Source organism: Pipistrellus kuhlii, unplaced genomic scaffold, assembly GCF_014108245.1.
Source record: "Pipistrellus kuhlii isolate mPipKuh1 unplaced genomic scaffold, mPipKuh1.p scaffold_m20_p_2, whole genome shotgun sequence".
Taxonomy (NCBI): Eukaryota; Metazoa; Chordata; class Mammalia; order Chiroptera; family Vespertilionidae; genus Pipistrellus; species Pipistrellus kuhlii.
The window spans coordinates 164,427,638-164,455,059 of NW_023425515.1; the positions used below are offsets into that span (position 1 = coordinate 164,427,638).

Here is a 27,422-nt window from a genome sequence, read left to right on the forward strand (position 1 = left end):
CCACCAAACCAGAATTATATGAATTGCTGAAGGGGGTTCTTTCAGAAGAGAAAGTAAACATAGATAAAAATTATGAACAACAAATACGTAACTATCAACAAGTGAAACTAAAAACCAAGGAAATTAAAAAAATCTGATGAACAATATTAACTGTTGAATATAATAGAATCAGAGGTATGGAAGGGGAGTGAACTGACGATTCTTGGGGAAAAGGGGAGAGGAGGGCGTGGGAAGAGACTGAACATAAACTGTGCACCTATGGATGAGGACAATGGGGAGAGGGGAAAGGGCAGAGGGTGGGGTAGGAACCTGGTGGAGGAGAGCAATGGTGGGGGGGGGGGGGGAAGGAACATTTGTAATAATATGAACAATAAAAACTTATTAAAAAAAATAAAAAAATAAATGCTCAAGTGGAGTTGTAAACTGCCTGGGTGAGTGCTTTGACACAATACACAGAACCTCTGCAAAGACTGGGATACTTGTTAGTTCCAGGCATGCATGGAAGTCTCTGTCCAGCCATTAGCTGGCCACTAAGCTAACCAAGAAGAAAATCCAGTGGCCGATTGTGACAAAGAATACAGACTTTATAGAATTAGTGTTGTGGGGTTGAACCCTGGGTTCAAATTAAGACCACCAGAGGCTGATGATTGATTAAAAAAAGCAGGCAAGGATTTATTGAACTGGCCAGGAGGGCTGCAAGAGCACCACACACAGGTGGCCTACGCCCCGTTCCAGGTGCAGGCAGTCCTTTTAAAGGTCCAAACCACAAGAATTTTCCTTTGTTCTAAATTCTAAATTCTAAAGGCTGGAAACAGCCCACAGGGTTCGTCCCAGCCACATCCTGCTGGACATTGGAATGTGGCCCTATCTTGCGATAGATAGCCGGTAATACATAAGCAGGTTATCTACAGTTTCTACCCCTGAAGCTACTGAGTCAATAGGAATCAATCTCCTGTGGTTCTGGTCCCTGGCACAGGAAAATTGCCTTAGCCTCCAGGTCTCCACCTGGAAGCTGAGGTAACTACCCTATGTTTAAGCAGGTACAGAAGCCAGAATAGCAGGGTTAAAATTCAAACAGCAGTTTTTACCTAAATGTGGTTGCTACCATATTTCATTAGTTTGGAAAAGTCACTAGATAAAAAATAACAACAAACTCTGGAAACGGGAGAATCTGATTTCTAAAATTGCCACATTCTATTATTTAAGTTGTACAATTTCCAACAAAAAAAGATGTGATGCACAAAACAAGGAAGTGTAGCCCATACGGGAGTTGGGGGGTGGGGGGAAGCAGTCAATAGAAACGGAAGTAACTCAAACATTGGATTTACCAGATAAAGACTTTAAATACAGAAGATGTATACCTGAAACCTATATAATTTTATTAAACAATGTCACCCTAATAAATTCAGTAATTAAAAAAAAGACTTTAAATTAGTTATTTAACTATGTGCAAATAACGAAAGGAAACTATATATAAATAACTAAAGGAAAGTATAATAATGTTTCACCAAATAGAAAATAACTTTAAAAATATATATTTTTATTGATTTCAGAGAGGAAGGGAGAGATAGAAACATCAATGATGAGAGAGAATCATTGATCAGCTGCCCTGTACTGGGAATCAAGCCCACTACCCATGCCCACAACCTGGGCATGTGCCCTAAATGAGAATCGAAACGTGACCTCCAGGTTCATAGGTTGATGTTCAACCACTGAGCTACTCCATCCAGGCACTCCTATTTGAGGCTATCATAATAAGGCTGCTGTGAACACTTTTGTACAAGTCTATTTGTGGACATACCTTTTGTATTTCTCTTGGGTTAATCACTCAGTAGATTTGCTGGGTCATAGGGTAGATGTATGTTTAACTTTATAAGGATCTGCCAAATCATTCTCCAAAGTGATATCATATGTTTTTTAATATTATTGCTCGATGACAAATTTTAACATTTAGTAAGTTTTTCTCTTCCTCCTTACCCTTAGTTCTAATCCTCAAAGTCAACCTCTTTTAATATTTCTTTTGTATTTTTCCAAAATTGTTATGCTTATTACAAATACATATGTATATGTGTGTTTATACAGTCTTTCTGTATTTATGTGTGTATACGAGTATATTTATCACATTGTAGGTTACTTTCTTTACTTACATCTTAAAATCTTATTAATTTTTTTAAAAAATATATTTTTATTGATTTTGTACAGAGAGGAAGGGAGAGAGATAGAGAGTTAGAAACATCGATGGGAGAGAGTCATCGATCAGCTGCCTCTTGCACACCCCCTACTGGGGATATGCCCGCAACCAAGGTACATGCCCTTGACCGGAATTGAACCCGGGACCCTTCAGTCCCCAAGCCGACGCTGTATCCATTGAGCCAAACCGGTTTCGGCAAAAATCTTATTAATTATTGCTTATAAATATTCTTTATTCTCTTTAATGCCTGTGTAGTATTCTCATTGTAAGAAATTTACCTAGTTATTCACTTATACGTAGACATATAGATTCTGTGAAATTTGTCATTACAAAGAAAGCTGCAGTGAGCATCCTTGTGTTATTGCATACTTTTGCAAGTATTGCCTATAGGGTAAATTCCAAATAGTCAAAGGTTAGTTTGTAATTAAAAATAGTTGGAGCCCCACCACGTGGCTCAGTGGTTGAGCGTCAACCTATGACCCAGAGATCATGGTTTGATTCCCAAAATGTGGCATGCAGGAGGCAGCCAATTAGTGATTCTCTTTCATCACTGATATTTCTATATCTTTCTCTTTCTACCTTCTTCTCTGACATAAACAAAGATTTTTTAAATTATTATTTTAAAATATATATTTTATTTATTTTTTACAGAGAGGAAGGGAGAAGGATAGAGATTTAAAAACATCAATGAGAGAGAAACATCGATCAGCTAGCTGCTGCACACTCCCCACTGGGGATGTGCCCGCCACCAAGGTACATGCCCTTCACCAGACTGTACCCGGGACCCTTCAGTCCACAGGCCAATGCTCTATCCACTGAGCCAAACGAGTTAGGGCATATTTTTTTAATTTTTTATTTTTAAAACTATTTTAAAAAATAAGTAGATATTGCAAAATTTTCTTCAAAAGAGATTAAGCTAGTGTATATTCCCAGCAACAGAGTATGAGAATGCTTCTTCTTCTATAATCTTGTCAACATTGGATTTTGTTTTTATCAAATGTAAATAATTTTCCAATCTTGGCAGGTTATCCAGTTTCTGCCCCTGCAGGATACTAACAAGATAACTTAAAACACCCCAGGAAGATAACATTTACCCATTTCTTAAATTGAGACTCACACCTTTTTCAGTTATCTTTTGAAAACACTATCCAATATTTACTTGAGTTTGCACTGTTGGTCAATTTTCCTCTTATTATCCATTTTTGAGGGATGGTGTTTAGTGGTAGTATTTTAGAGGAAAAACTTATAAATCTTTATGACATGATTGATAGTCTAAATAAGGATGAGCAATTATTGAAGAGTAAATATTTACTTGCTACATTTTGTGACTTGGATGTATTGGATGTATTTTAAATGAATCTGACACATGGTTATTAGCTATAGCCCAAGAAAGAATTCAGACTCCTGGAAAAAAAATATTTCAGAATGACAGCTCTGAGTAGTTTAAATATTTTCCCCTGGTTACTTGGACAACCAACAGCAATAGGATTTTAAGAGAATCAAGTGAGTGTTCCAAAACATGATGAATTAAGATGGGATGGTGAGAGTGTCAAGTTCTCTTCTATAAATGACAGCAGTGTACTAGTAACTAATATATTGCTACTTTGGGGGGACTCAGTTTTCAAAAATTAGCTATCAAATTAAAGCTCTAGTATATTAGTTTCTGATTTTAACTTGTTCAGATTTGCATAAAAAAAAGCTTCTTAGCTGCTATAGCAATACCCATAATAGAAGATAGATTTAAGCATTTGAATGGAATATTCTTTTTTTCACTGTCAGTTTGAAAATATGAAGTCCTTTTAGATTTTGCAATGAGAAAGATAAACTCAGGAAGCATACAAGAGGCAGATAATGTAATAACACCAATAATCATAATGCAAGGCAGAATATGACTGCCTTGGTTGAGGACAAATATGTGATACCTTAATCAATAAAGAAAAAGAAAAAAAGAATATGACTGCCTTAGGCAAAGTACAAACCAGAACTATGAAGGAAAGGAAAAGGGAAAAGGGAATGGCAGCTGAAGATTTATTAAGTACCCATCGCATGCCGAGTTCAGTGCTAACATTTGTACCTACTTGGGTTTTGGGGCAGGAGAAGCACAAAGAAGAACTGGATTTTTGCTTTTACCAAGACAGGTTAATGCCTTCTCACCTTTACAGACTCTGTCTTTGCTATTTTCTCAATAATAATAACAACAGCAAATACTTATAAAATGCCAAGTTCTGGATACTGTTCTCAGTATTTTTCATGTATAAATCTCATATCTATTTTTATATTTTATAAAAAAGGAAAATAGAGGCACAGAGTAACTTGCACAAAGTCACCAAACTAGAGTGGCAAAGCTAGGATTCAAATCGGGCAGTGTATTTCTAGAGTCCAAACACTTAACTGGACTCTATTTCAATGCCCTTTCCTCAGTGGAAAAGCCCATTTTCAAGATCCATCTCAGGTGTCAGATAAGTTATGAAGCTTTTCCTGACTTCTGGATCTCTTCCATAGATTGAATTAATCTTTCCCTTTTCTGAACTATTGCTATACTTTCTCTATTTCTCTTTTGACATTTATGTTTTTAGTACATATATTATATATGGCTTAAAAAAATCTCTCCTATTTGACTAAGAGCCTGTGAAGGCAGATCCGAATTTCATTTGTCTCCGAACCCTGAACAATGAATGCCCAATACAAGATTTTACAGATGTAAAGGGGATGGTTGAATGAATTGATGATCCTTTAACATCTGAAAGGTTGTATGGGGCAGAAGGAATAAACTTGTGTAGTGTGGGAAGAATTAGAATCATTGGGAAGAAATCATGGGAAGGAATATTTTTGGTAGATACTGGAAAAAATTATCATGGTTTCTCAAAAGTGGAATAGGTTGCTTCCTGAGAGCATGTCTTTCACCGAGGCTGTGCACCGAGGCTGTGCACGGGAAGTACAAGTACCAACTTGATGGGAACGTTGTAAGGGGATTTGCCCATCTGTTAGCGCCTGAGACTTGAAGAACACTTAGATCCTTTCTAATTCTAAGATGCTTTGATCCCTCAGTGGGATGTGATTATTTCTCCTCCTGAATTCTCACAGCTTTTAATGGTATATATATATTATTCTATCATGTGATTTTGGTTTGCATGTTTTAATGCTCTTAAGGATCTTAACTTAGGTTTAAGAATTTGGATGAAGCCGAAGCCGGTTTGGCTCAGTGGTAGAGCGTTGGTCTGCGGACTGAAAGGTCCTAGGTCGAACATTCCCGTCAAGGGCATGTACATTGGTTGCGGGCACATCCCCGGTGGGGGGTGTGCAGGAGGCAGCTGGTCGATGCTTCTCTCTCATCGACACGTTTCTAGCTCTCTATCTCTCTTCCTTCCTCCTCTCTGTGAAATATCAATAAAATATATAGTTAAAAAAAAAAGAATTTGAATGAAAATGAAATGTGAGTAAATGGAATTTTGCCAACCACTGAGTTAGGCAAATCATGAGTAGAGATTTATCACAGCTACAATATTGGTTGTATGGTACAATGGAAATTATTGCAAAATCTGTAAATGCTTTTAATAATTATTCATATTCTTTCCCCTTTTCCTTCCTTCCCTTCTTCTTCCCTTCTCTGCCCCTTCTTTCCACCATTATTCTCCCTCTCTCCCTCCCTGTCTCCTACCTCTCAACCTAATATTGGCTGACTTGAACACTTCTAGTCTCACTTCACTTTCTATTCCTTGAGCAGGCCATGTTCCTTCTTTACATATGTTCAAATCTCTTCATGAAGCATTCTTTCTTTTTGCCTAGCTAGTTCTTCTTTATTCATAGGTTCTCAGTTTAGATGCCACCCATCTGTTCCTCATCCCCTGACCTGCCAAGCTATGAGAGATATTCTCCCTCCGTGTGCTTGTAGCACCTGCGCTAGTGCCTTTCACAGCGTTATCAGACCGTATTACAAATGCCTGCATTTTTACATCTCAAGACTATCATCTTCCTGAGGGAGATGACGGTGCCAGTCTTGCTTATTGCTGGACCTTCTGAGTCTTATGCAGTGTCTGGCACAAAAATAGACATTCAATAAATTTGTTGGATGGATGGGTAGGTGAATATTTAATTGGTCATTGCATTCCTAAGATGACATCATAAACATTTTCCCAAATTGTTAAAAAAAACTTTATAAACACCATTTTAAATAGAAACATAGTACTTTGTCATATAGCTCATAATTTTTACAACCATTTTCCAGTTATTTCATTTCAAGATTATCTAGTTTTTTACTCTTATAACAATGTGATGAACAGGTAGTTTTGTTAAACTTTGCCTATATTTATGTGAGTGAGGAAAAGCTTCCTTTTACCCTCAAGGTTCTTTTAGCTGGCCTAATAATTACTAGATAAGTCTACATGAGACAGATTAACATGAGAAAATGAGCACATTTAATTACTTACGTATGCATGGAGCTCCACATACATAAGAGACTCATAGACACCCACACATATGAAAAGTTCAAAGACAAAAAGGGGGAAATAAGGTATAAATGACATTATGAGCTAAAGAATGAGGTAAGGTGCCTTGGGGCTTCCGAGGGAAGGTCATTGCAGGGCAATAGAAAGAACAGATGTTCGGTAATTAGTAGTTAGCCCTGCCATGTAGAAAGGTCAAAAAAGTTACTTCTCCTGCCCTGGCTAGTGTGGCTCAGTTGATTGAGCATCCTTCCATGTACCAAGAGGTCACAGGGCACATGCCCTGGTTGCTAGCTCTATCCGCAGTAGGGGGTGTGTAGAAGGCAGCCGATAGGTTTCTCTCTCTTTTTCAAATCAGTAAAAACATACTCTTAAAAAGAAAAGTTGTTTCTCATGGTAACTCTTATTATGGGGAAGGCCTCTAATTTAAATTCTGTAAGGGAGCGATTAATGTTTCTCATGAGCCTATAGGGTTTTGATTGCCTTCAGCTCAATATAATTCACATGCCTACGTGCTACATTTTGGGTGGCTTGTTCTGAATCCCTGCACTTGATTATATCCATAGAATGGTTTTCAAGGCATTTTAAAGGATCTTACTACTTTTGTACATTACTTTCCGAAAAGGCTGTACTGATTTGAGTGTTCATCAGTACTTTCCCCCCAAGCTCCCCAAAATGATTAGTCTCATTTCTAAGCATCCTTAATAGTTTGATTGGTTTAAAATGATATCGTTCTGTTGGATTTGATCAAGATGGGATTGAATATTTTCTCAAATACTTGTGAACTATGTATATTCTTTTGTGAAGAAAACTGGCAGTATTGTATAATAAGACCAATTTGAATGTTTTTTCATTTTACATATTTATTAACTGTTTAAGCTTTTTGTATGGCAGATTTCTAGTAAAACTGATTGCCTCAAAGTTTGCATATATTACTAAAATCATTCATTTGACTTTACTGATTAATATTCAAAATGTTCCCAATTGAAAAAGTATTACAGGGTATGGCATTCCCTATTTTAAAAGTATTTAAAATACATGTCCTGTAAATATACAGATACTGCTTGGAAATGAGAAGTGGCATTTAAATTTCTTGAGGAGGTTGAGGTTTTTATATATATATTATTTATATATATAAAGGACACTGTCTCAGGGACTCGGGAATCAGAAGTTGTGACTGGGGGTGTGGGTGGAAGAATTGACATTTGTAAGTAGCCCTGTGAAGCCCTGCCTCTAGGAGGAGAAAACCAGTCTACCCTGATAGGAAATTCTTAACTCAGGATCTTCTAATGGCTGGTGTGGTAGAAAGAGAAACAATAAATCAGGAGACTTGGGTTCGAATCTCACCTCTGGAATAAGCCTGCCTTGTGATCATCACAAGTTACTTAATCGTATCTTTTCTCAGTGTTTACATAATTAAGTTCTTTTCAGCTCTAAAAATCTTTGACTTTATTATCCAGGGGACAAAACTATTTTTGTGGATCCAGAGCTATTCTTGCAATACTTATATATAAGTTTGGAAGACAATTCATTCTTGTCGTGAACTAATTGGAGAAAATAATAGGAAAATTCTCCATACTAGCTAAATTTTTTAAGGAAAATGAACCCCCAGATCCTAGGTTATTTTCTTCTGATACATAAAAATGGAAAAATTAGTAAAATTACTTTTATGCCGTTTTGCGTGGGCCAGAGAACTTTATATGGATTGTTTTCTCCTTCAGCCTGGCCAGAAAAACAAGTTGGATAAATGTAAAGAGTGCAGAGAATTTCTTAAGCCTGCGTATTGTGCAAGTAGAGAGATTACTTAAGAAAAGAAAAATAGGTGCAAAAACCATTAGTGCTTTTAAGAGACGTTATTGAAGTAAACGCTGCCTCTGCTTAATTAAATGCTTCAACTAAAAGTCACAATTAAACGTTAGTTAGCCCTTGTCTGGCTTACGGAAGACTGGCTGTTGGGGCAGCAATCGAATCTGACTGCTCTGCGTTCGACTCGCTAGGTCTGGCTCAGTGCGCGGAGCTCTGCTGGCAGCTGCGCGGGGAAGCCGGGAAGAGACAAGTTCCTGGTGCAAAGGTTGCTCTGCAGCACAATTTAGGCTTAGGAGGAGCTGCCGTGGTCACGATCTACAAGATGGGTTTCCCCGAAGCTGCCAGGTAAGTGTCATTCTGGGGTTTGCCTGGCAATGAATCCTTCCGATCTTTCACAGCTGATTTCGGCTCACATGTATAAAGTCCTCATTTTATTGTTTTAAGTACTCAAAGAATAAGTACCTCATCACATTGCTTTAAAGCACAGCTTTAAAACTTTAAAACTGGCCATGAGCTGTAAACTTAACCAGCCTAGGACAGTTGTGTTCAAAAAGGAGGCAGCATAGTCAGACGAGGGTGCTGAGCCAGAAGCCGGCGCTGGCTGAGCCCTGCCATCCGGAGTCATTAATTCAGGCAAGGCGCTTTTTGGTTTCCTTTCCCACAGTGTGCTTTCTCCCCACGGCTTCCCAGGCTTCTAGGTTGTTTGGAGAAAGTCACCAAACATGCTGCGTGGACCTCCGCAAATTTACTTCTTAACCCAGCTAAGCCCTCACTGCTGCTAGAATCCTTTCTTATTTACCTTTTGCTGATTTTCTTCCTGTCCTTGTCAGATGTCTGTGCTCCTCAAGTCTCTAAGCACTTCCCCCCTCAAGCCTTTCAGGATCCCTCAACTGACTTGCTCTTGTCTCTGAGGAGTGCTCTTTCCGGGAGGAAAAAGGTCCTTCTTCAGTTCTAAGGCCCAGCTTTCCTCTTTCATGCTTCTCTTTCCAACAACTTTCTGTAACTTAGTTGCAAAAACTAAGCACACACTCTCCCTCCCTTTTGAATCCTCCATCTTTGCCTTTCCACCGACTCCTTTCCCTCTTTGATTAATCAGGTTCAGGTCTGAATTTTCAAACAGTCTGTTTTTCTCCTTCCCTTAATTCTTTTTCACGATGAGCCTTTCATGTTGAGCCACCTTTGTTTTTCCGTGCTGAAACACTAGTATCTTACAGCCCAGTTTCTGACCTATCTCTGAGGTCAGGTAAGGCCACCTGTGATCTGATTATGAAATTGTGACACGTCCTTGCCTTTAGTGTTCATATTATTCTTGTTCGTCCTGTTGTAGCTTTCAACACCAATTGGCTCCTTTTTATCTTGCTGAAATTCTTGGTAATTATTTATTCACACTTTGGTTCTACAAGGTATGTAACACCATGAACAGAATTCCTTACATCCTGATGTTTTGCAAGCTCTTGCGTATATCCTCTTTGTCCTTTCTCTCTTCTTCCTCTGCCTGGAATACCATTTCTGTTGTGAAAATTCTTTCTTTTAAAGGCCCATCTCAGGAGTACCATCTCCCTTTAAATATCTACAGCACTTTGTACCTCTTGGGCCCCTATCCAATTTTGGTTTCCTTGCAATATGTCTAGTTTGTTTTTATCCCCTTTATTATATGAAGTCCTTGAGGCCTAACTGTGACTGACTTCTCCCCACCTTCTCTAAGGATTTCTCTCATGGTGGTTAAATGTTTATTGAATCAAATCAAATCAAAAGATGTTAGGTTGAATTTTAAGTTTCCTCCCAAATCTGATTCATTGGCTCCGCACTGTCCTCGGGAATTCATGTAGTTCAGATTTGGAGTTGAAAATCCTCTGTGAAAGCCAAACTATAAAGAACTACCAGAGTCAGAATATTAATGTAGCTATTGAATTTGCTCAAAATATAAGGTTATGACTTGGAAGCAATAAATTATATTTTAAACATGGAATTTTCATTTTTTTTATTTTCAGGAGACGAAATATTGAGATATAGAATTGTTCACAGTAACCACGGTTAATATTTCTGGGAAGGCAGAAGCACAAAAAACAAATCTAGATAATATATTATTGATAAGAAAAAAAGGAAAAGTGTATATATATATATATATATTTTTTTTTTTAAATATATTTTATTGATTTTGTGCAGAGAGGAAGGGAGAGAGATAGAGAGCTAGAAACATCAATGAGAGAGAGTCATCGACCAGCTGCCTCTTGCACACCCCCTACTGGGGATATGCCCGCAACCAAGGTACATGCCCTTGACCAGAATCGAACCCGGGACCTTTCAGTCCCCAAGCCGACGCTGTATCCATTAAGCCAAACCGGTCTCGGCAGGAAAAGTATATATTAATGACAAAAATTTGGTTTGAAATACTTAAATATATTGATAGTTTTAGTGATAAAAACGTAACTAACTCCAGAGGCCAAAGATGGAAAAACAATTCTAATTCTGATGGTGCAAATATAGTGTTTTTTTAAATATATTTTTATTGATTTCAGAGAGGAAGGAAGAGGGAGAGAGAGATAGAAACATAAATGATGAGAGAGAATCATTGATCAGCTGCCTCTTGCATGTCCCTTACTGTAGATGGAACCTGAAACCCAGGCATATGCCCTTGACCGGAATTTAACCCTGGACCCTTCAGTACACAGGCCGACACTCTATCCACTGAGCCAGTACCAGCTAAGGGCCAAATATAGTTTTAAAATGAGTTGTAGTTTGGTTTTAAACAAGGTCATTTTAAGATACCATTACACATGATCTAATTTGCTTAGTTTCTCATTTAGCTAACATTGCTTAGGCTCCTCAGAGAGGTGAGGAGAGAAAGCAGACATACTTGTTTCAAAATGTTGTAGAAGCCCAGAAGAAGGAATTTTTTGTTTTATTGTTTTGTTAATCCTTGCCTGAATTTTCCTCATCCTGGGCTATTTTTTCCATTGATTTCCCCTCTCTCCCCCCTGGAAGAGAGAGTGGAAGAGAGCCAGAGAGAAACACCAATTAGCTACCACCTGTATATGCTCAACCTGGCTGGGGATTGAACCTGCAACCCAAGCACATGCTCTTGACTGGAAATTGATCTCAAGACCCTTCAGTGTGAGGGCCCAGGGTCATTGCTCTGGCCAACACTCTATAACTACTGAACCACACCAGCCAGGGCATTGTGTTAAAAATCTACATTTGAATTGGAATTATTGGATTGCCCAGAAAAAGGAAAGAGGAAGGGCATTCCAGGCCTGTACAGAGATTTGAAAATACAAGGAGGTTTAGTGAGTGGCTGTGCTGTGTGGATGGAGAGTAGATTCTTTTGTTTGTATTAGGGTAGAAGGCAGAGATCAGTGTGTATAGGTAACAGTAGATTGGATCATGATTTTGAAACTATTCAAATGCTATGCTCAGGTGTTTGGAACTTATCCTACAGAATATAAGTTTTAGCAAAAGTTTATGTGATTATATTATGCTTTAGATAAATCAGTGGCATTATTTTGAGTTGAATGGTAGAGACCAAAAGCCAGGGATCCTTAGGAGGCAATGATAGTAGTATGGATAATAAATGTTTAGTGCTGTTCTAGCCAGTGTGTCTAAGTGTTTAGCCCATGCACCAAGGGATTGAGGGCTCGATTCCCAGTCAAGGGCACATTCCTGGGTTGCAGGTTGGATTCCCAGCCCAGTTTGGGCATGTGCAGGAGGCAACCAATCGTTGTGTCTCTTTCACATCAATGTGTGTGGGGTTTTTTTTTTTTGGTGTTTTTTTCCCCTCTCCCCTCACCCCCATTTTCAGTCTCTCTAAAAATCAATGGAAAAAATAGCTTTGTGTGAGGTTTAACAAAAGAAAAAAAAATGTTTAGTGCTGCAACAGGGTCTGTGAAAATGAAGAGCAGAGGTCATATTTAAGAACAGTTGCATTTAACTTACAATTAACTTTTCTTTCCTTAATTTAGACCAATTTTGAATATGCACATCGACTTTGTATTATAATATTCTATTTGTTTTATGTAAATGGGGAGCTTTCATGATACAGAGAATAGACTTGTATTCTATAATCTGTTAAATGGAACTTACTTTAAAAATCCAGCTTTGTTTTGTTTTTCCATTTTTAAATTAAGGTATAATTTACATACAGTATAAGTTACCCTTTTTATAATAGTACACAGTTCTGCACATTTTGACCAACATATACAGTCATGTAACTACCATCATAATCAAGATATAGAACAGTTTCATCACCCCCCAAAATTCCTTGTTCACCTTAATAGCTGACCTTTCTCCCTACACTCCAGCCCCTGATAACAACTGATCTGGTTTCTGCCCAAATAGTTTTCTCTCTCCAGAATATCATGGAATAGGATCAAAAGGCCTTTCTTTCACTTAACATATTACACTTGAGATTCAGCCATGTTCCTGTGTGTATAAGTAAATTGTTTCTTATAATTCAGTAAATATTGCTGAGTGGATTCCATTTGTATGTATGTACCACGTTTGTTCATTTCTGGCTTGGGGCATATTTGGATTGTTATGTGTGTGTTTTTGTGTAGAAAATTACCTAATTAGCTTGGAAGTTTAACTCAACAGGTAAAAAGCCTAAGTGATATAAGAAATTAAAAGTTAGAAGTAAAAATTGCCAAGACCGGTTTGGCTCAATGGATAGAGCGTTGGCTTGGGGACTGAAGGGTCCCGGGTTCGATTTCGGTCTCGGGCATGTACCTTGGTTGCGGGCACATCCCCCGTAGGGGGTGTGCAAGAGGCAGCTGATCGATGACTCTCTCTCATCGATGTTTCTAACTATCTCTCTCCCTTCCTCTCTGTACAAAATCAATAAAATATATATATATATTAAAAAAAAAAGTTAGAAGTAAAAATATCCACAAACTGATTACAACTGTATGTGTGTGCTCATAAACAAGGACTTGAAGAGCAATGTAAAAAAATGAATATAGGAAACTTGTTGGAATTGTGTGAATATAGGTGATTGGCTTTTTCATTTTCTAACTTTCTATTTTAGTTAGAACCGGTTTTGTTTTGTTTTTCACATACCTTCATACAGGAAGGATGACAAGAATGACACAGGGAACTCCTATATACCTTGTACTCAGATTCACCAATTGTTTATATTTTGCCCCATTTTCTTTATAATTTTATCCTTACATATAGTTATAGATATAGGCATATTTTTCTGAAATATTTAAGAAAGTTGGAGACATTATGCTCTTTTATAAACATTTCAGTGGGCATTTCTAAAAACCGTTAAGGACATTCTCTGATTTAACCACAGTATAGTTAATAAAACCAGGAAATTTAACATTTATACGTAATCCAAAGAACATATTCACAGTTTGACAACTGCGCTAATAGTATCTTTATAAAAGATACTATAAGCTTTCTCTTTATCCTCCTTGACCAGAATCCATTCCAGGATCCTGAATGCATTTATCTGTCATGTCTCTCTAGTTTCCTTTAATTTTTCAGCCTTTCTTTCTTTGTATTTCTTGACCTTGATTTTTTTAAAATAAAATTTTATTGTTGAAAGTATAACATTAACCTTGATTTTTTTGAAGACTATAAAATATTTTTTAAATTGATTTCAGAGAGTAAGGGAGAGAGAGTGAAACATCAGTGATGAGAGGGAATCATAGATCGGTGGGGACTGAACCCACAACCCGGGCATGTGCCCTTGACTGGAATTGAACCATGACCTCCTGGTTCATAGGTTGACACTCAACCACTGAGCCATGCTGGCCAGGCTATAAGTACATTTTTTTAAAAGAATAGAATGTCCCTCAATTTGCATTTATCTGATATCTCTTCATAATTAGATTCAGGTGTGTTTTTTTTTTTTGTTTGTTTTTGTTTTTTTGCAGGAATACCACTGAGGTTGTGTCCTTCTTAGTCTATCATGTCTGGAGGCACATGATGTTGGTTGTCCTGTCAGTGATTTTTAACTTTGTTCACATGGTTAAGGTGCTATCTACCATGTTTTCCTCTGAAAAGTGACTTTTTCTTTTGTAGTTTTTAAGTAATTTGTGTTGAGATGCTTGAGATTATATAAATATCCTATTCCTCCTCAAACTTTTACCTATTACCCATTCATTATAGCATCCTTTGATGATTTTTTTTCTAATGTCATCATCCTTTATTAAGTGGCATTTTGCTGTAAAGAAGAGTTTCTCTTCTCCCCATTTAAAAATTTATTCCTATCTCTATCTGTTTATCTGTTGATAAACATATCAATGTGAACTCATGAATTTAAAAAATATATATATTTTATTGATTTTTCACAGAGAGGAATGGAGAGAGATACAGAGTTAGAAACATCGATGAGAGTCATCGATCAGCTGCCTCTTGCACGCCCCCTACTGGGGATGTGCCTGCAACCCAGGTACATGCCCTTGACCGGAATCGAACCTGGGACCTTTGAGTCCGCAGGCTGACACTCTATCCACTGAGCCAAACCGGTTTTGGCAACTCATGAATTCTTATTTCGTTTAGTGGGTTATAATTCATTATTATCATTTCTTTTGTTATTTGAAATGTCCTGCTTTGACCAGTGATAGCTCCTCCTTGCTGACTCATGTTGTCTCATGATTCCTTTTACAATAGTACTTACTTCCTAGCTCAAGAAGATATTCCAAGCTTATCCTGTACTTTCCATGCACCAGCCCTACAACCAGCCATTTCTCCAAGGAATCCTGGTTCTTTCAGTGGAGAATGGAATTTCGCAACCCCAGTGTAGCTGCTAGCTGAGTGCTTGCTTTTATTAATTCTTTTTAGGCCTTCTCAGTGGACACACACACACAAATTTTAGTTTCATTTTAAAAGAGATACTTAAGGACTACATGCAAAAAAATTTATATCTGTCTTCATAGTAATGTAGCCATCCCTTTCTCTCCCCCCCTCCCCCAGTTAGCAATTAGAATGGAGAAATTATATAAAAAACTACTTAATTGTCATCTGTTTATAATATCTTTTTACAATTTTATTGATGGGAATGATCAGAAAGGCAGTGTTGATCAGTGGACAGAGCACCCTGTCAACCTTTCTTTCACACTGCCTGCTTTGGGCATGCTAACTTAACCTTTCCTTGGTTAGAAAGGATTGATAATATTCAGAGATTAGAAAACTTAGAAATACACATTGCAGTTGCTCAATTAACTATTGATTTCTGATCTCCCTGTGCATTTTTCCTTTCTTCTTTCCTATTTGGTTTTTGTCACTGGTCAAAAGGTTGAAAATGGTTGTATTATTAAATTATAAATATTATCTAGGGGTTTGAAAAAAAGTGAACTTTAATTTTTAGTTCAGAATGGGCATACCTAACTCACTGAAACCCACAGTTGGCTCTTTGGATTGGATTTCTGTTTGTGATGGGACCACGTGCCTGCTCTGAGGTCAAGGGGAGTTGCTGATTGCAGGTGAACCTTACTCTCTAGACCTCGTGAGCATTGCCCAATCATCTGTAATCAGAACAAACTGATTACTGGTAAAATGTGAGCTTTAGAGATGGAGCTATGATCAAAGTGTAGGGTTCTATATTCTTCCTAAACACTAAGAAAAATAGCAACAGCTTAAAATTTATAACAGCTTTATTGAGACATAATTCATATGCCACACAATCTGTCCATTTTAAGTGTACATTCAGTGGTTTCTAGTGTATCAGAGTTGTGCAATCATCACCACAATCAATTTTAGAACATTTTCATCACCCCAGAAAGAACACATGTACCCATTAGCAGTCACTCCCCAGCCCCTGTCCTTGCAGGCATTGGCAACCACTAATCTACTTTCTGTCTCTATGGATTTGGCTATTCTGGACATTTCATATAAATGAAATAATAAAACGTGTGACCTTTTGTGACTGCTGCTTTCATTTAGCATAATGTATTTGGGGTCCATCCATGTTATAGGAATAAATGTAGTTCAGGCATACCTCGGAGATATTATGCAGGTTCAGTTCCAGACCTCTACAATGAAGTGATTATCTTAAAGCTAGAGGCTCAGTGCATACCTAACTCATTGAAACCCACAGTTGGCTCTTTGGGTTGGATTTCTGTTTGTGATAGGATCACGAGCCTGCTCTAAGGTCAAGGGGAGTTGCTGATTGCAGATGAACCTTACCCTCTAGACTTCATGTGCACTTGCAGGGGGTGGAGGGGGTGGAGAGATACCTCAGCCCAGCCTGCACCCTCTCACAGTCTGGGAGCCCTTGGGGGATGTCTGACTGATGGCTTAGGCATACTCCCTGGAGGAAGTATGCCTAAGCCATCAGTCGAACATCCTTAGTGCTGCCATGGAGGCAGGAGAGGCTCCTGACACCACTGCTGGGCTTGCCAGTGGTGAGCCTGGTTTCTGGCTGAGTGCACTGACCACCAGGGGCAGCTTCTGTATTGAGCATCTGCCCCCTGGTGGTCAGTGCACGTCATAACAACTGTCAGTTTGCATATTGACCTTTTATTATGTAGGATAAGATAGAAATGAAGCTTGCCACATAAATTGACTTTTCTTCTTACAAAGTATTTCTCTGTAGCATGTGATGCTATTTGATAGCATTTTGCCCACAGTAGAACTTTCAAAATTGAAGTCAGTTTTCCTAAACCCTGCCAGTGCTTTATAAAGTAAGTTTATGAAATATTCTAAATCCTTTCTTGCATTTCAACAGTCTTTACAGAATTTTTAACAGGAGTAGATTCCATCGCAAGAAACCACTTTCTTTGCTCATTCATAAGAAACAGCTCCTCATCAATTATCAATAGTTTTATCATGAGATTGCAGTAATTCCATCACAAGCTTTGGCTCCACTTCTAATTCTATGTCTCTTGCTGTTTCTACCACATCTGCTGTTACTTCTTCCACTGAAGTCTTGAACCCTTCAAAGTCATCTATAAAGGTTCCAGTCAGCTTCTTTCAAGCTCCTGTTTCCATGAATCACGAATGTTCTTGATGGCATCTAGAATGGTGAATTATTTCCAGAGGGTTTTCTGTTTCCTTTGCCCAGATCCATCAAAGTAATCTCTTATCTATGGCAGATATAGTCTTACATAATGTATTTCTTAAATAATAAGACTTGAAAGTTGAAATTGCCTCTTTATCCAAGGGTTACAGAATGGATGTTGTGCTAGAAGGCATGAAAACATTAATTTTACTGTACATTTCCATCAGAGCTCTTGGGAGACCAGGTGTATTGTTAATGAGCAGTAATATTTTGAAAGGAATTTTTATCTGCGCAGTATGTCTCAATAATAGGCTTAAAATATTAAGTAAACCTTGTATGAAGATGTGCTGTCATCCAGGCTTTGTAGAGGACAATCAGAGTAGATGTAGCTTAATTCTTTTAAATATATTGTATTGATTTTTATAGAAAGTTAGAAACATTGATGAGAAAGAAACTTCGATCAGCTGCCTCCTGCATACCCCACACTGGTGATTGAGCCTGTAACCTGGGCATGTGCCCTTGACCAGAATTGAACCCAGGATCCTTCAGTCCGCAGGCTGTTGCTATGTCCACTGAGCCAAACCGGCTATGTCTATAGCATAATTTTTAAGGGCCCTAGGATTTTCAGAATGCCAAATGAGCATTGGCTTCAACAGAGTCATCCAGCTACGTTTCTAACAAGAGAGTGAGCCTATCCTTTGAAACCAGGCATTGACTTCTCTGTTCTTAATGAAAGCCCTAGAAGGCATCTTTTTCCAATATAAGGCTGTTTAGTCTACGTTAAATTTGTTGTTTAGTAAGTAGCCACCTTCGATAGTTTAGCTTCTGGATTACTTGCTACAGCTTCTACATCAGCACTTGCTGCTTCACCTTGTACTTTTATATTTTGGAGATAGCTTCCTTCCTTAAACCTCATGAACCACCTCCTGCTAACTTCAATTGTTCAATTAAAAAAAAAAAAAAAAAAAATATATATATATATATATATATATATATATATATATATATATATATATATATAATTGATTTTTCTACAGAGAGGAATAGAGAGGGATAGAAAGCTAGAAATGTCGACCAGCTGCCTCCTGCACACCCCCCACCGGGGATGTGCCCGCAACCAATGTACATGCCCTTGACCAGAATCGAACCCGGGATTTCAGTCCACAGACGGATACTCTACCGCTGAGCCAAACCGGTTTCAGCCAATTGTTCAATTTTTTAAATTGAATTTATTGGGGGTGACATTGATTAATACAATTATATAGGTTTCAGGTGTACAATTTGATGATACATTATTTGTATATTGTATTGTGCACACCACTCTAAGTCAAGTCTCCGTCCATCGCCATTTAGCCCCCTTACACCCCCTTACACCTCCTCCTAACCTCCCTTTAATTGCCAAGTTTCTTCTGCAGCTTCCTCACTTCTCTCAGCCTTCATGGAGATGAAGAGTTGGAGCCTGGATCTGGATCAGGCTTTGGCGTAAGGGAATGCTGTGGCTGGTTTGATCTTCTACCCAGACCATTAAAACTTTCTCCATATCAGCAATAAGGCTAGTTTGCTTTCTTATAATTCGTGTGTTCACTGGAGTAGCTCTTTTAATTTCCTTCATGAACTTTTTCTTTGCATTCACAGGTTGGCTGTATGGCTGAAGAGGCCTACCTTGGCTTTCAGCATGCCTTCCTCACTAAGCTCAATCATTTCTAGCTTTTGGTTTAAAGTGAGAGACGTGTGACTCTTCCTTTCACTTGAACACTTAGAGGCCATTGTAGGGTTATTAATTGGCTAATTTCAATCTTGTTGTGTCTCCAGGACTAAGAAGGTCCAAAGAGAGGAAGAGGGAGTTTGGTTGGTCAGTAGAAGTCCATGGTGTCCCAAAACAAGTACAAAAGTAACCTCAAAGATCACTGCTAACAAATCACTATAACAAACCAATCTCCCCCCCCCCCCCCCCCCCCCTCTCTATATATACTCCTCAGGAGTTCAACCAGGAGAACTGGGAATTTGGTCGCTTGCTATGATGTGCGCTGACCACCAGGGGCGGCACTGAACGAACGAAGGCCCCGACTGCAGCTGGAAGGCTCTGGTCGCCAGCCAGGCCTAGGGACCCTACCCCTGCAGGAATTTTGTGCACCGGGCCTCTAGTGTAATAATAACAATAACAATAATAATACATTTGAAATACTTTAAGAATTACCAAAATGTGATATAGAAACACAAAGTGAACAAATGCTGTTGCGAAAACGGTGCAGGTAGACTTGCTCTACCTTTTTTATTTTAGCTCTCAGTGGTGCAAAGTGGCATTTCATTGTGGTTTGATTTGCATTCTCCTAGTGGCTACTGATATTGAACATCTTTTTATGTGTTCACTGGCTATTTGTATATCTTTGGAGAAATACCTATTCAGATCTCAGCCATTTTATTTTTTATTATTCTTCACCTAAGAATACTTTTTTCATTGATTTTTAGAGAAAGTGGAGGAGGTGGGGGGAGAGAAACATCACAGTGAGAGATCTCACATTGATTGGTTCCCTGCCTCCCCCATATGCCCAGACGGGGGGCTGGATATCGAACCTGCAACTCAGGTACATGCCCTTGACCAGGAATTAAACCCATGACCCTTTGGTCTGAGGGCCAATGCTCTAACCACTGAGAACACCGGCCAGGGCTCTTGGCCATTTTAAAATTGGATTGTCTTTTTATTACTCAGTTGCAATAGATATTTTAAACTTTTTGAGAGCCTGCTGTGTGCCAGGACCTTGTTAGGTGCTTCACATGCACTTATTTGTTTAATCCTCATAAAAGCTTCAAATGGTAGGTTTATATCTTTTTTAAAAATATATATTTTATTGATTTTTTTACAGAGAGGAAGGGAGAGAGATAGTTAGAAACATTGATCAGATGCCTCCTGCACACCCCCTACTGAGGATGTGCCTGCAACCAAGGTACATGCCCTTGACCAGAATCGAACCTGGGTCTTTTCAGTCCACAGGCTGACGCTCTGTCCACTGAGCCAAACTGGTTTCAGCAGGTTTATATCTTATTTACAGATGGGGAAATTCATGATCAGAGTTGCACTTGTGTGTGGGGGGGTGTCCATAAAACAACTTATCTAAAGAGAGTTTTGAGTGGTAGCAATCTAGATTCTAACCTTTAATATGAGTTTAAAGTTCCTGTTTTGTTGGCTATTCTGTGCTTTTGATCTTTGACATTGTTGAAACAGTGCCTGTATTCTAGGCCTTAGATACAGGGGTCCTCAAACTTTTTAAAGTGGGGGCCAGATCACGGTCCCTCAGAGAGCTGGAGGGCCGGACTATATGAACTACTAATTCCTACTGTAACACCTCGGCTGCGCTTACTGCCCAAAAAACCTGGCGGGCCGGATCAGACTCCTCTGCAGGCCGCATGTGGCCCGCGGGCCGTAGTTTGAAGACCCCTGCTGAACATTTTCAGGGAGCATAGAGGGAATTCATATACCCAATAATCTTCAAAGTCCCTTCCAATATTTTATATTCTGTATTTATTTCAGGAAACTTGTGTATAAACCAAATTAAAAGACAACCGGAATTTAGTTACTGCTAAAAGAACTTTGTATAGAATGAAATCGTGACGAGCATCCTTCTGTAATATGAGTAATCTCTTTCCTGAGTTTGCTTAAATTATTATATTCAATTTCAGGGCACATATCAATAAATGTAAGGTATAAGGGATTTTCAAAAAATACTGATAAAACATTTTATATAATAACTTTTTTTCTAATCTGGTTGAAAAGATTGTTAATCATTAGCTTGATGTGCTTTTCAAAACAAGATAAAGATATAACTGTGACCTGTCGGAACTTGTTGTCTGGACTCTGCCCCACAAAGAATCAAGATATTTTTAGATAAAGCTTTATACTGCTAGTGAGTGATAGAAGAAAGTCAAGGCAGCATTGTGACTCCGATGAGAAATCAGAAACAAGAGGAAATGGTGTTGCAGATGACCTGGATGCTCCCAAGTCCAAAAAAAGGCTAAAATGAAAGAGAAGCTAACTGGAGCCTCTGAAGAAGGATATAACAGACTTTCAAATGGATTTTCTGAGTCTCATAAGTCAAGAAGAAAAGATCTGTCAAATGGAGATATTGATGAATATGAAAAAAAAATCAGAGCGAGTGTCATCCTTAGGTCTACTCATAAGTCAAGTGATAATAAACTAGAGGAGAATGTCCAGTGTTTACCTGGGGACATAGCACAGTTACAAAGAGAAATTACCTGAAAAGGCTTCAGAGAAGGTAGTTTTAAAGTTTTGGTGGCAACCAGTGTGGCTGCCATGAGTTAGACATTCCTGAGGTTGACTTGGTGATTCAGAATTCTCCTCCACAGGGTGTTGAGTCCTATATTCATCGCTCTGGACGCACAGGTAGAGCTGGCCAGACAGGGATTTGCATATGTTTTTATCAACCAAGAGAAAGAGGTCAACTAAGATATGTGGAACAAAAAGTAGGAATGACTTTTAAACTTGTAGGTGTTCCTTCTACAATGGATTTAGTTAAATCTGAAAGCATGGATGCCATCAGGTCTCTGGCTTCCATTTATTATGGTGTTATTGACTTTTTCCGACTGTCAGCTCAGAGACTGATAGAAGAGAAATGGGCTGTGCATTCATTGGCTGCAGCATTCGTCCATATCTCCAGTGCCTTGAGTTTTGAACCACGATCTTTGATTATCTCTGATAAGGGGTTTGTGACCATGGCTCTGGAAAGCCCAGAAGAAATATAGGATGTCAGCTGTGCTTGGAAAGAACTTAACAAAAAGCTGAGTAGTAATGCTTTGTCCCAAATTACCAAAAGGAGCCTCTAAAAGGAAATATGGGTGTTTGCTTTGAGGTTCCCACAACTGAGTCAGAAAGGTTACAGGCAGAGTGGCATGATTCAGACTGGATAATCTCAGTGCCCACCAAGTTATCCAAAATTGAAAAATATTATGATGGAAGTACATCTTTTAATTCTAGACAGAGGAGTGGGGGATGTCCATCTGCCAGTTAGGTTGGTCAGGTAGACAGAGTCTACAGGGGAGTTAGTCAGGAAGTCAACAAAGTGGTAGAAGACGAAGTGGGAATAGAAATCAAGAAGCAGGGGCCACAAAGGGAGTTTTGACTGAAAATTTAATAGTTAATCTACAAATGTGAGCTTACCTATTTCTGCCTAATCATGTTACATTATCCACCAAAAACTAGGTCATCATAGTTGGGGTATGTGCCTGCTATTTGCAAAGAAGTTGGTTGTATTAAAAAAACAAACAAACTATTTCACAACAATGGATATAAACAAATCAACTTATCCAGTTAATCTTTGAGTAATAAAATCTTTTTTAACATACATATTTGTATTGATTTCAGAGAGGAAGGGAGAAGAAGCGAGAGATAGAAACATCAAAGATGAGAGAGAATCATTGATCAGCTGCCTCCTGCATGCCCTGCACTGGGGATTGAGCCTGCAAGCTGGCATTGCCCTGACTGGGAATCGAGCTATGACCTCCTGGTTCATAGGTCAATGCTCAACCACTGAGCTATGCTGGCCAGGCAATAAAACCTTTTATTGTCTATTAAAAAAAAAAAGAAGAAGAAGAAGAAGATATTTTTTACACTGAAAAGGCATTTAATATCAGTTATTACTTTGTCATGTACAATTAGGAAGTGGCAAGCTAGAGGAAGGTACAATGATAATTAAAATCCCCTGGGGAGCGGGCCTAAGCTGGCAGGTGGACATCCCCCAAAGGCTCCTGGACTGGGAGAAGGCACAGGCTGGGCTGAGGGACCCTTGCCGAGTGCACAAATTTTCATGTACCGGGCCTCTAGTCCGGTGGTTGTCCACAGACCAGTGGTGGTCCGTGAGGTCCAAAAGATTGGTGACCGCTGCTCTAGTCTATAATAATAAAAGCGTAATATGCTTAATATGCTAATTAGACTGGACATTCTTCCAGACGACCTTCTGGATGAAGCTAGGGATGTGAGGGAAGCCCAGGTCCCGGGTGCCAGAGGGAAGCCAGTGCTGGCATCTGGGGGAAGGAAGGCCTACTCTTGCATGAATTTTGTGCATCAGGCTTCGTGTGTGTGTGTGTGTGTGTGTGTGTGTGTGTGTGTGTATATATATATATATATATATATATATTTTTTTTTTTTTTTTTTTTTTTTTTTTAAGCTGAAGAGTTGAATTAATGAAATGAAATTGGCCTGTGGAAGACTAGTCATGGTCATTTGATTTTAGGCCACTCATGTAGACTTTTGACAGAGAAGATGGTGACCATAGACAATTCTGCTCCAAACGGAACAGGAAAAAAATTGGGATTTAGGTAAAGGAGAATTTAGTGTAATTTTTGTTTCACTTAGTCACTATTCACTGAATACTTTTGTGTGCCAAGAACAGGTGATATACAGGTTTTTTAAAAAGATGTGATATCTTCTCTCGAGAAGCTGACATTTAGTGGGGATTCACAGCAAAGTAGTTTCTCAGCTTAGGCCTTGGAGGGTGAAAAGGAGTTTGCCAGGACAGAAGTATCCCAGACATAGAGCAGCAAAGGCACGGAAGTAGCATTCCGTGCTCTGAGAACTGCCCACGTTTCAGCATGGCAGGAGCTCAGGTTCCATGCCTCTTCATGACTTGAATAAGATTCCTCTAGTAGGCTGGCTTTCAACTCTTAGACTTCCCATTCCCACTCTTTCATCCTCATTCTCAGCTGATTACTTTGTTGCGAAATCCTAAACCATTAGACCCATATTTCCTCATCTCTCTTCTCAAGATCAGTAACCCTATGGAGAACCACACCCACTTGGTCCTCTTTCCCTTAAGTCTCCTCCTTTTCCTGTATCTCATTCCCCTGTCACCTCAAGACTTCTCTCCTAGTAGCTCCTTTCCCCTGGTTCATTGCCAACATCAGGCTAACATGCTCAGCATGTTAATCTTAAAACAAAAGCAAACTTTTTTTTGATACTACACTTCTCCAAAGACCACTCCATTTCATGTTCCCCTAAAAGCCATGTCTCAAAAGAGCCACACTGCCTCTTTCCCTCTTCTTGTCACTCTTTAATTCACTCTCATCTGACTTCTACCTCCCACCACTGACTTAAAATTGCCTTCGTCCAAGTCCTCTGGACTCTCCATGTGCCAAACCCTCAGGTGCTGGACATGGTCCACTCCTCCCTCCTGGTTCTTCCTGCCCGTCAGCTTGTGTGACGCCGTGCTCTACCGGTTTTCTTCTTGCATCACTGGCTCTGCTTCCCTTCTCCCCCAGACTTCTCCTGTGTTGTCCTGGGCTCTCTTCTGTCTCCCTTGTTCTCTCTAGGCGAGCTTAGCAGTTTCCATGGATTTCAATGTGTTCATTATGCTGATGATTATCTCCATTGTATCTCCAGCCTGGACCTCTCTCCTCTGAGCACCAGACTCTCCTGTCCACTGCCTTGTCTCAGAAACATCTCATACTTAGTGCGCCTACAGTGGAACTCGGTGCCCTCTGCTCCCACTGCTTGTTTCCTGTCATCAATAGCTGACATTGCTATTCTGAATCATCCTTGCCCTTTCCCCCACCACTTAGGGTTCCCTCATTCCATCTGGATTCTATCTCCAAAATTTATTTGGAATCCACTTTCTTCTCTCCATCTCCACTGGCCAACTGCCCCCCACTGTAGTCCAGAGACCATCACTTCTCACTTGGACTACTCTAGCAGCCTCCTAACCAGCTCCCGCCTCTGTTCTTACAGTCTTCGCCCCAGTTCATTCTGCATACTGTTGTAAGCATAATCACAAATTAAATGATTTCACTTCCCTGTTTAATCACTTCCGTGGCTTCCCAGATTTCCTACTTTGTTGTGCACGATCTGGGCCCTGCCTACTTCTCCAATTTCACGTCACTCTCCCCCACTTACTGTGCTCTAGTGACACTGGCCCTGTCTTACTTTCTTTTACCATGCCAGAGACTATTTTCTCAGGGATTTGGCGGTTTCTTCTTTAAATGGCTATCTCCTTTTCTTCCTTTAATTGGGTCTTAGCTTAAATCCATCTGCTCAAAGATATCATTCCTTGATTGCCCTAAAAGTAGGTTCTTCCTCTTTTTGTTTGCTTTCCTAGCACTTGCAATTATTTTGTCTGTTTACTTCCTTTTCTTCCCCACTGAAGAATGATAAACTTAGTGAGGAGAGGGACTGGGCCTGTCTGTCTGCTATTATACTCCTAGTACCTGGAACAATGTCTACCATGTAGCAAGCACTCATTAAATATTTATAAAATGATAGAAAGGAGGAAAGGAGAAGGAAAAAAGAAACAGGTGGGTAGGAAGAGAAAAAAGGAAAAGGAAGGAGAGGAAAGGCAGGGAAAGAGAAAGAAATGCTCATGGAGCAGCTGTTACACTCTTGACTCTTCCTAGTATATCCTTCCCATGTTGTGCCAGTGGAGGCCCCAGCCACCAACAGCATGCTTGCAGTGTGGCAGAGGAATTACCTGACATCGCAGGTGCCCTCTTCTTCCTCAGACCCCTCAAGTTTCTGTCCATCTAACACTTGAGGCTCTGGAGCCATAACTGTCAAGTCTATCATTTTTCATATTTTGGATTCCATTTAATTCTGCAAGTCATTGGCACTCCCACCTTCCTTCCTACCTCCTCACCAGAGGAGCACAGAGAGGACGTATCTGGCTCTTAATCATATAGCCAGTGAGTGGAGAAAGCCCTTAACATTTCAACTGAGGCCTTTGTGGCAATAAAGACTTTCTTCTGCCACATGAGGCCATTTATGGTTCCTTAAGAATCAAACAACCAATACTCAGACAGATGGTTGTAAATTTGTCAATGTAGGAAATGTCCAAACCTGTAGAGAATTTTTATGAGTTTATTTGAGTCAACACTAGTGACATGCCTGGAAGCAAGATCTCATATGCTTCAGAGAATGACAGTTTCTTTTATGCACTGAAATTAAGGAGGGTATATAAGGAAGATTACATGATAGTAGGAGAAAGCAAGGCAATTATTAACCTGGGTGCACAGAAACAATGGACGGAGTGCTATAACAAAGATAAATCTTTTACTAAAAAGTTATGTGCCTGGGGCGTGAATGCCCACCATGACCTTACCAGGAAGGAATTTATGATCAGATCACCCTGTGAGGTTACTTTTCATAGAACCCCGTTTTTCATCCACAGAATCATATATTGAATCACATGTACACAGTGAACCTCAAGTCCATCCGCTGCTTATTCCAAACTTCCTTATGAAACCTGCTCCATCACCATTACCTCCTGCCTGGACTTTTGCAGTAGCCTCTGAACCAGTCTCCCTGCCTCCCCGTTTGCCCCTTGCAGTCCATTTTCTAACTGGCAGCCAAATTTATTTAAAAAAACAAACAAAAAACATGTAAATTGGATCATGTTACTTTCCAGTGTATACTCTACAGTTCTCATTATAGTTGAAATAAAACCCAGACTCCTACTCATGACCTGTAAAGCCCCTCAATATCTTATCTTGCCCTGCATGTTTCTGTTCCTTAGATCCTTCCACTCTGCTCCGCTCCAGCCATGCTGGTTTTATAGTTCCTTTAACTGCCAAGCTATTGTAGAACTGGCTTCCCCACCTAAATCATTGACATAATTTAAGTGTCACCTCCTCAGAGAGTCCTATCTGCCTAGACTATATAAAATAGAAAACCCAGCCCTGGCCGGTTTGGCTCAGTGGATAGAGCGTGGGCCTGTGGACTGAAGGTTCCCGGGTTTGATTCTGGTCAGGGGCATGTGCCTTGGTTGTGGGTACATCCCCAGTAGGGGGTTGTGTGGAAGGGAGCTAATCGATGTTTCTCTCTATTCTTCTCTCTCTCTGTGAAAAATCAATAAAATATTTTTAAAAAAATAGAAAACCCAATACAAATAAATATACTTTCTCTATATCCCCTTAACCTGCCTTATTTTCTTCATGGTAACTATATTCTTTATTTTTTTGCTTGTTCATTGCTTCTCTCCCCCACTAGCATATAAGCTTCATGAGGGTAGGTTCTTTGGTTTACCATATTTTTAAGGATGGT

At 39.3% G+C, this 27,422-nt stretch overlaps 1 protein-coding gene across 2 annotated transcripts in view; it reads left to right on the plus strand.

The window, feature by feature from the left end:
- Window positions 1-27,422, plus strand: part of SCP2 (sterol carrier protein 2) — a 94,160-nt gene that overhangs the window by 45,325 nt on the left and 21,413 nt on the right. For both annotated transcript variants that reach the window (XM_036447658.2, XM_036447656.2), the window contains exon 12: window positions 8,631-8,784. In XM_036447658.2, the coding sequence (XP_036303551.1) occupies window positions 8,631-8,784 (154 nt within the window). The remainder of the gene's footprint in view (window positions 1-8,630; window positions 8,785-27,422) is intronic.